We start from the raw sequence: 9,742 nt of genomic DNA, 5'->3' as shown, positions 1-9,742 counted from the left end.
CACCCCTAAAAAAAAACCCCACCAGTCAATAGTGCCAAACATGAATTCGGCTAAATTAGTCATAAAACATTTCTCTCTCTCTCTCTCTCTCTCCAATATTATTGTCTTTGTTGAATTTTCACAGCACATTCCCTCCCCCCAATAAACACAAGCACAGAAACGTTGAGTTGACTCACTTTATTCCTAAAACAGACGCCGCACCATCCATGGCTGGCTCGACATTTATATATAATTATATATATATATTTATATATATTGCCGTTTTTGTTTGTGTCTAAATGTGTGGTATAAAATACTATATACGACAATGTACCTCTTTATTTTAACACAGTGATCTTCATTGCTGTACAAGTCATCTGCAGCTACAGCTTAGCTGTAAGTCTCCCACACACAAAGGCATGGTTATAATTTCCCCCCCGCCCCAACCTACCACCCCTGTACATTGTGAACAATACAAATATTCTGTCTCCCTTACAAAAAATAATACTCTAAAAGCAACCTACTGCAACTTTTTTTCAATTTTATGTCATTTTTGTGGATGTTTTGTTTCTGGGTTTTTTTTTTTATTTTTGTTTTTTTTTAATTAAGACGATTACATATATATTTTAGACCAATTGCTTTAAAGCATGTGAAGGCGATATAAACCTTCTAGATTTTTATATATAAAAGAGATTAAGAAATAAGACAAATTATACATTTAAAAACTTACAATAAATAAGAGAGATGCAGGCATTTCATTTGGATATCATCACATCCAAAGAAACAGGGAATTTCAGCTCTCAAAACCAACAAATCTTTCTTTTTTTTTTTTAATGTTTTGTTGTTGTTTTTTGTTTTCATAAACGTCCCTTTTCCTCAGATACTTGACAGACCCATTTTTTTCCTACATGGACTGCTTGAACTGGCCGGTACCAAGGTTACCACGGCAATAACAACAGCATCAGGGGATCTCCGCACTCTGTATATGCACATTTCTGCTTCTTCTTTGGCCTTTTATCATCCTCAAATATCTCTAACGCCGATCATTCTCTCTTCCCGTTTCCCTCAGTTTGAATGTGTGTGTGTGTGTGTGTGTCTGACATCAGCAGGCAGTCTGCCATGGTTCTAGGCCCCAGGAATACAAAGTTCCCCTCCAAATCAATCTCCATTGTGTTCTACAAATCGTATAAAGTCCAGCACTGTAGTAATCGGTTTGGGTTTAGATCCCTTTGGAGGTGTTCTCCTCCACTGCCTTTTTATTGTCTCGTGTCCTCGTTCCCTGGTCCGGTTCCCCGCTCAGTTCTCTGGACATTATAACATATTCATGATGAAGTTGTACATCTGATTGAGCACCACAAAGTGAATGGGCAGACAAGACCGCCTGTCCTGGGTGGCAGGGTCACAGGTCAGCCAGGAGAGGGCGTTGTACTGCTCCAACACAAATCTGACGAGATCCAAAAAAAAAAAAAAAAAACATTTTTTTTTAGGTGCATACACAAATTCTCCATCATCATAAACAACACTTAATCTTTACAGAGCGCCTTGCCAATAAACACTGGAATACATCCAAACATTACTACACTCATCATAATCACTTTATAGAGTATTAAAGCGAGTGAATGGACTCAGCTGACACAGTGTTCAGTGGCGCAGGGTGCTCCGGCTCAATGTTTGACTTACCTGAGCACATCGGAGGTCTGATTGGAGTCGAGAGGGTGGGAGTGTTTGCCGTGCATCGTAAATTCATCCGACTGCACTGAAGACACGTGGAGGTGCAGAGAGGCCTGGAGAGGAGAAGACAGAGAAAGAGGAGGAGGAGGAGGAGGAGGTGAATCAGTCACGCAAACAGGCACACTTCATACAGCCAAAATAAAACCCTACAAACGCCGTTATCGAAACAGACTTGAAATGTTTCCCTCCACTATTTGGCGTTTGCCTTGAAGGCCAGCACTGTTCTGTCTCCTATCCTCTGGCTCTCTGCTATGCATCAGTAGTGTCTCTGGGCCAATTGCTGAGTGGCCTAAATTATTCAGGTCTTCTTTAGCTGGGGAGCAAATCAATATTGCATGAGCAGGGAATAGCAGTCACATGACTTGGCAGCAGGTATGATGAGGTTACCGTGGAAATCAGAGAGGAGCTGTGATATGTTGCTGTATGGTCTGTCCTAGAGCTATGAAAACCACAGATATGGAACAAGACACTTCAAAGACCTTCCTCCTTTCAACACGGGTACAATTTAATTACCTTTTTATAGGGTGTACAGAGGACCACAAAGATAGATTTCAGATTCAAATCAATAGCAGTTCTACAAATCCTAGAACTGCCCTGACACTCATCATTACTATGACGGTCTGAGACATTCTTCCAAACACAACAGCGATTATATTGAGTTGTGTGACCCAGTGAAAACAGGGTTCTGTGTTTTGTCTTGTGTCTATTGGCTGTTTGTGCTTGCTTGGCTTTCTTTGCCTTCCAGGACTTCTATTGGGCAGGCACAAATCATGACTAAACTATTTATTAAATTTGGTGGTAATATTTTTCTTTTTTCCTGAGAACGTTTTTATTTTGGCTAAGTGCTCCAACTCAGCGCAACACGATGCACCACAAACTGATTAAATGTCAACAATGCTTTATAAATATTATCAACCGCTAAGCAAAACCAGATGACTTTTGACCCTTAATCTAATTGCGAAAAGTAACACAAGATTACAAAGTAGCATGTATAAATACTTTGCACTCAAAACAGAAAGTGCTGTTGCAGGTCCACGAGTCATGGACCTCAGAACTCAATACCTCACCCGTATTTGAGATTCATTTCATGATTTTTGAGTTCATTAGAATTCAGGCTTTGTAAGTTTAGGCATTGCTATAAAACAAGGGAAAGTTTAGAAACAGAGAAATCAAAATTAGCCATAGGCACAGAAGTCTCCTTATTTTTGCTTCTCTTTAATGATACAGATACTCTAACCATGTAAAACGAAAAGGAACAAAAGAAAAATTAGGAGACGCACAGAAGGAAAGCTATGCTTCTGAAAGGTTCTGAAACTGAAAGTCCAGATCTATAAACAAAATGATCTCAGTCCAGAGACGCATTTTCATTCAAAGGAGAGAGCCTTACCTTTAAGAAAAGGGGACACTGGTTCTGGGCTTGCGGGCAGGCGGACCAGAACCAGTCGGGCAGTGGACCCGCTTTGGCCGTGGACACAAAGTAACCCAGAGCGAGGGGCTGCTGAAGGATGTTTGGAGCCTCGTCGTGGGACTCCATCCGGTCCGTGCTCTGACCCTGACAAAAGGACGGTGGATGGTCGGTATGGAGAAACGAGTGCGCACACATTGCCATTCGTCTGGAAGCTCAGAGCGAATGTAGCTCTTCGTTAACGCGACTGCTTCTCCCATATTCTCTGTGCCCAGTGTTTGCGCGTTGCGTGGTGCGTGCGACCTACCTTGCTTCCGTCTCCTCCGTGGTGATACTGGGATCCTGGTGAGTGCACGGGGGAAGTGGTTGGAGAGGCAGGCAGGATGTTAATGATATCTGGGTCCACAAGGTCACTTTCCTGTTCCAGAAGGTCAAAGATGCCACCAATAGCATCAGATCCATCTAGAGAAAGGAACAGAAAAGAGAAGAGTACGAGAGAGAGAGAGAGAGCGAGAGAGAGAGAGAGAGAGAGAGAGAGAGAGAGATGCAACTTGAGCCTGTCTGTAGTGCTGAGTGTTTTCCTCAAAACTACAATCACAGTAAACTGATAAAAATCTCTCAATGATTCTCAAGCTTCAGTTAACAATAGTGGAACCAACGGAACCAATTATTCTCTTGGCTCTGAAGTAAAGGTCAGCTCTCATTTTGTTTTTTGATTCATAGAATCCAATATTTTACTCCTTCCACTTCATTATGAAGCTGTTTAAGCCTTGGCCTGGTTAGAGTAATCGCAGGCAAGCTAAAAGCAAACAAACAAAAACAAGCAAACAAAGGGAAAAAAAAGTGCCTAACCGTTGATGGGGTTGAAGGCGATGTCGATGTTCTCGGTGGTGTAGCTGGAGCTGTTGACCTGGACCACGGCAGAGGTGGGGAACACCAGGATGTGTGTGCAGGATGTGTCTTGAGGTGTGCTCAGCTGAGACGTCTGAATGTTCAGGGTGGTTCTGCCGAAGACCGACCCCGTGGACACAGAGTCTGAGGAGTGGAGAAGGCGGGAGAGGGAGAGTGAGAGAGAGAGAGAGAGAGAGAGAGAGAGAGAGAGAGGAGGATGAGTGTGTGAGATGGAAGACAAGAGATCAAGAAGGAAAAATAGATCGATAGAAAAACAAAAGGAAAATAAAAAAATAAATAAAAATAAAATAAAAATAGAAAATACAGACAGGTTTATTCTTCAACTGTAACTATCTCCCAAAAAAGGTGATGTGTTATTTTTGGGAACAAGAAACTGGGGTTGGGGGGGGGAACCCCAAAAACAAACAAACAAAAAAAAGACTCATATGATTCAAAGGGTGATGGGGGGGGAAAGTCCCTTGATTCCAATTTATCTTGATGGGTTGACAGAATGAAAACCTTCCATCACTTTTGAAAATAAATCCATCGATCTTCAGCATCACCACACCAACGTACAAAAAATAAAAAAAGAAACATATAAAAAAAAAAAAAATCAATGAGCATCTTGAAAAGGTGTTTTATGACACAGAGAAGTGACCTAAGACTCGTATATCTGATAAGGACAGGGAGTAACATGCATTATGATGGGTTGCCTCAATCAATCACACGCAGGCAGTAGAAAACGAGACTGCAGATAAATCAAAGGTGTGGGGAGAGAGAGAGAGAGAGAGAGAGTGGAGCTGAGAGCTTACGTAGCTTTGGATTAACCCACTTTCACTCAATACAAGCAAACAAGCGCGCGCGCACGCACACACACGCACACTCACTCACACGCAAGCACACACACACAACCTTTTATGCTCTCTTTGTCTGTCTATCTGTCTGCCTATCTGCTTATTTATTCATTTATAATGTTGTCAGATGTAGTTGTGTGTAATAACTGTGTCTCAAACCCAGTGCACAGACAGACAGATCGATAGATGGGACAGGAGGGAGGATAATACCTGGCATAATGACAAAAGAGCCCTGTGGCTCCATGGCGACCAGGCAGGCGCTGAGGATGCTGGGAGTGTCGGCGGCAGAGATGCCACACATCCTGCACATGTCCTTCAGCCGGCGGCTCAGTGACTGCAAGTTTCTCCTGCTCAGCAAAATACTCCAGTCTGAGACAGAGAGAGAGAGAGAGAGAGAGAGGAGGAGGAGGAGAAGGAGGAGGAGGTGGAGGGGGAGGGGGAGGAGAGAAGGATGAGCGAGAAGAAGAAGGGAGAGGACGGCGGTGAATCAGACAGGGCGAGCGAACCGCATTCATCTTCGGATGAGCGTCTCTTAAATCGATTTACGAGTCGAAGAATATTTGGGGGTATGTGTCGGCAAGATTCAATTTAGTACATTACGAGATGTTTGTCATTGGGGCGGATGCTGTGTTTTTCCTTTTAAAATGCTTTTCACAAACCAAAAATATTTGACCCTGCTTTCTCTGAGTAAATAATTATGCCTCTTAAACACAAACCATAAAACCATAATTTCATAACTGAGGGCTGTTAGGGCTCAACTAAAGCTACATTTAGGCTCACCGTGCGAAAGGAACACATTGCTTTTGCCAGATATTAAAATATCAACCCGTGTCATCTAACCTCGTAACTCTCCGTGACCAATTCGGCCGAGGCGACCAATCACCACCCTCCAAGGAAGGGACGTCATCTGAACCAAACCTAAGCACCAGTCCCAGAGCTTCTGCAGGCCTAGCCTTCTGGCTGAGCCCTTTTTCCTCCGGGCTCTGAAAATCAAACACACGCAAGTTACAGGGCGATTTTTCAACTTCGATACATTCACAATTACAAACACCCACCGGTTATTTTAACTTTCGTAACTGATCCAGTACCTTACAATATGCCTTGTGAACTGATACATTCATAAGTTGTATTTGCGTGATCAACTCTGACATCAGCATTAACTGGTGCGCAGGTGTCAAAATCCAGTCCTGGAGGGCCATGGTCCTGCTGGTTTTTCTTGTTGACCGACTAGATACGATCTCTGATGCACACCTGTTTTCAAGGTGAAAATCAACAGGTGACCAAAAGGGGAAAACAGAAACCAGCAGGACCTTGGCCCTCCAGGACCGGATTTTGACATCCCTGAGCCGGTGGGTTGTGATACATACCAGAGTATGATCTCAGAGCTCAGGACAGAGAGACAGACACAGGGTAACATGATGAAGATGATGTAATAGAGGATAGGTCTCTCACCTGTTGGGGACGTCTATGTTAATGATGCATGTCTCCAGAAGTTCTCCGTAGAGGTCAGTGCAGGTGGCCAACAGCCACCTCTGGTCGTGCGACAGGCAGTATCCTACAAACAGCACGTTGTATTTCTGGGAGGCTTCACCAAAGGTCTCTCCAAGCTCCGTCTGTTTGTCCTTCACGGGAGCCAGGATGAACGGTGGCGTGTACAGTCGCAAGCACTCGGGTCTCTGCATGAGGGGGAAACAAACAAACAAAAAAAAAAACAGTTTAGTATTTAGAATCCGTGACACTCCACGACAAACCGGTCACCTAACGAATATCTCGATAAACAAACTGGGGGGGGGGGGGGGGGGGAACCAGGCAAGGGCCGTGGTTTTTCTTTTTTCGATTCGCACAGAAACCCCACCAAAGAAATCAATTTATCCTACTCCGAAAGTCCCATCTTCCCCTGCGAAAGAAGGAAATGTACTAGAGACTACGGGGAGAGAAAATTGGATTCAGGGAGTTGTTTCGGCAGAAAGAGGGCTCAAACCCGCTGCCAAAATATGCGATCTGGATCCCATTAGGGAAGGTCTAGAAGAGCCATCCAAGCAGATAATGGAAAGAAAACTGGTGGGCTATGAGGCTTCTTGGTACTGTTCCAAGAAAAGGGGGGGGGGGGGGGGGGGGGTTAGTGTAACAGCCTCCACACTTCAGTGCCTTCCCCCAGCAGACCGGAGAAGAAGGCAAACAGAGGGGGCTACACACCTCAGCCTGATTTCCTTTGATCAAACATCCAGCAGCCCTTGTTACTTTATTTACTACTGCATACCGTACACGTGTTGGCAAAGCATTTGTTTGATGGTATCTTAAAGCGCTCTGAGAAAGGAGACTGTGCCAGTTTGATACTCAAGAGCGTAGCTATACAGCAGTGCGGAGAATGAATTCCCCTACTGAATGTTTTAAAAAAAAAATTTAAAAAAATTGCCAATTCTACTTAATGGGCCACATGGTCCCTTTCTCCTTTCTGTTAATCGACATTATTAAGGTGTGGATTTTCAGTTACAAAGGACAGAAAGCCTTTGAAATTCAGGTGAAACTGTGGCATCAGACAAGTCAGACTGTGCTAGGGCGCGTGTTTACCTCCGGACTCTTGAGGGAAGTGTCTAGGGCGAGGCCGGGCCCAAAGCCGGTCAGTGACTTGACGTTGGTGGAGGCGGGGAGCGGGCGTCGGCACTGGGTGAAGACGGAGAAGGCGAGGGATTTGAGATGCTGGGCGTACAGGTGGCGTTCCTCGCTCTTTACGGGCTGGAGCAGGTACTGGCACGGGATTATCTGAGAGAAACGACACACGCCACAGCTTAAAAATCAGTCTACAGTGGTTAAAAATTAAAAAAAAAAAAACACACCAGAATACACAGCTACTGGATATTTTCCAATCCGAATCCCTCGGGGCTCGGCTTGCCGGCTTACCTGCACGGAGATGGAGTTGCGGATGTGTGCCGGGAGACACTGGAGCATCTCCAGGTAACAACGCAGAAGCCCCAGGGTCCAGACACTGGAGTGGGCGGTCCCCGCTTCAGCCTCCTCGTAGGAGAAAGGATCCACGATGTAGATCACGATGGCCGGAGGGTACGTGATGGCGTGAGACTCCCCGTCTGTGGGAACGCCCACCTTCTCTCTCTCCATGGTGCTGTTAGTGGAGTGAAAACACAGCTATGGTTACGCCGCGTGTTAAAATAAAATTTCATTCTAAACGGGACGCTTGAATGATATTTATAAGGCTGTAACTGTGCGGCAGGCAGCCGGTGATTCTTCTGTTAAAGCCACTGTGATTTTAAACCACAGCCACAGAGCTTAAGTAGAGCTATTTTAAAACAGATTTTCAAAGGCCGTGGAGGTTGAGAACAATTAGGCCTAACAAAAGGGGTAAAATAGAAGATGAATCAGTCCTTATTTGTGCCGGTCCAAAAAAGAAAAAGAATCAATTTGACATTAAAAAAAGATGCTGTGAATGAGTGTGTGCGGGCTTGTAAAAAAAAATGCGACTGTAGGCTGAATACCTCTCTGGAGGTTCAGAGGACCCCTGAGTCTGGTTGGTGCCTGCAGCGTTGTCTCCAGAGAGGCCCATGTTCTGAGAGCCAGCCTGCTGGCCCAAAGGCCCCGCCTGAGAGCTGTTGTTCTGCACACCCATGCTCCCAAAGGATGGGAAGGAGCTGGGCTTGGCGGGCTGCAGGCTGCCGCCACCGCCGCCGCCCTGGGGGCCCGACGAAGAGGGGGTGCCACTGGCGCTGCCCGTCAGGCCCGAGCCGCTGTTGTTATTGGGGGCGGTGCTGTTGAGGAGGGAGGAGCCTCCGGGAGCCGCAGAGCTCTGAGTGCTGGAGGAGGAGGCGGTGCCTGAGGACTGCGTTGATGAGGATTGGTTAGACGGTGGCGACGGGTTTGGCTGGGTGAGGAGAGAGCTATCCAGTGACTGTGCAGCGAGGTATGGAGCTGAGGAGAGAACAGGGGAGAACGAGAGAGAGAGAGAGAGAGAGAGAGATTACATACACGTTTATGTAGCTGGCAAACAGAAGGACAGTAGAATTCCGACTGTGATAATTCAAAAATAGCAGCTTTCATACTCCACTTCTAATGAGAGATAATTGCTTGGCAGAGAGAATTCTCTCTCCAGAGAGAACGAGCGAGTGCGAACTTACCGAGGTCATGCCTGCAGACCTGGGCGAACAGTTTTAACTTGGAGAAGGCATCAGCGTTCCCATTGGCTGCCTTCAGGAACCAATCACTGACAGGCTGTTCTGTGAGCCTCTTGGCAGTGGCCGCACCCACCTTAATGATGCCATCAGCGTGCACTTTGGAAATCGGTCTGTGCTGACCAAGCTTACAGGACTGTTGGGCAGAAAGAAGGACAAAATGATTAAGATTATAGGTTCTGACAACAGAATACAAGCCTTAAAATTTAAAATCCTCCAGCTCCATTCAACCATTTTTGGTAATGAAACTGCATATCTGAGAAGCACAGGTTGTTCTTCTTTCCTGAAGCTCTATTTAAGTCCTCGGGATCCTGAGGGCAACCCGTTACTGTTGCCCGACGGGGTCAGAGCGCAGTTGGCCTCTCACCTCATACACGGCCGTGAGCTCCCTGAAGAAGCTCTTGGCTCCGCTCAGGAGAGCCTCGTTCTCCGGACACAGCACCAGGTAGCCCACGTCCCTCTGTGAGCCGAACGGATCCAGCAACAGCTTCTCCCAGTAGGGCAGTCCAAAGGGAGACAGCACCACGAAGTCAAACTCGTATCCCACCAAGAACGTGGGGATGGGCAAGGGCTCGGGAGATTCATCCGTCCCTGGAGAAGAATGGGGGACAGGCGAGAAGGGAGGAGAGGAAGGAGACGTTGGGTTAGGAATCAAGAAGGCAGTGGTGGGGGGGGGGGGGGGGGGCAGTAGGCTATATGAG

At 46.1% G+C, this 9,742-nt stretch overlaps 1 protein-coding gene across 2 annotated transcripts in view; it reads right to left on the bottom strand.

Moving 5' to 3' along the window:
• Positions 1–1,290: 1,290 nt before the first annotated feature.
• Positions 1,291–9,742, bottom strand: part of med13a (mediator complex subunit 13a) — a 57,721-nt gene continuing 49,269 nt past the window's right edge. For both annotated transcript variants that reach the window (XM_030792395.1, XM_030792396.1), the window contains exons 18-30: positions 9,409–9,632; positions 8,988–9,177; positions 8,352–8,781; positions 7,762–7,981; positions 7,432–7,623; positions 6,313–6,536; positions 5,701–5,843; positions 5,071–5,229; positions 3,968–4,150; positions 3,423–3,577; positions 3,098–3,262; positions 1,660–1,763; positions 1,291–1,423 (exon numbers count right to left, since the gene is read on the bottom strand). In XM_030792395.1, the coding sequence (XP_030648255.1) occupies positions 1,291–1,423; positions 1,660–1,763; positions 3,098–3,262; positions 3,423–3,577; positions 3,968–4,150; positions 5,071–5,229; positions 5,701–5,843; positions 6,313–6,536; positions 7,432–7,623; positions 7,762–7,981; positions 8,352–8,781; positions 8,988–9,177; positions 9,409–9,632 (2,522 nt within the window). The remainder of the gene's footprint in view (positions 1,424–1,659; positions 1,764–3,097; positions 3,263–3,422; positions 3,578–3,967; positions 4,151–5,070; positions 5,230–5,700; positions 5,844–6,312; positions 6,537–7,431; positions 7,624–7,761; positions 7,982–8,351; positions 8,782–8,987; positions 9,178–9,408; positions 9,633–9,742) is intronic.

Source organism: Chanos chanos, chromosome 15 (assembly GCF_902362185.1).
Source record: "Chanos chanos chromosome 15, fChaCha1.1, whole genome shotgun sequence".
NCBI lineage: Eukaryota > Metazoa > Chordata > Actinopteri > Gonorynchiformes > Chanidae > Chanos > Chanos chanos.
Note: the sequence above shows the minus strand (reverse complement) of the source record. Positions and strands in the feature narration are given on the sequence as shown.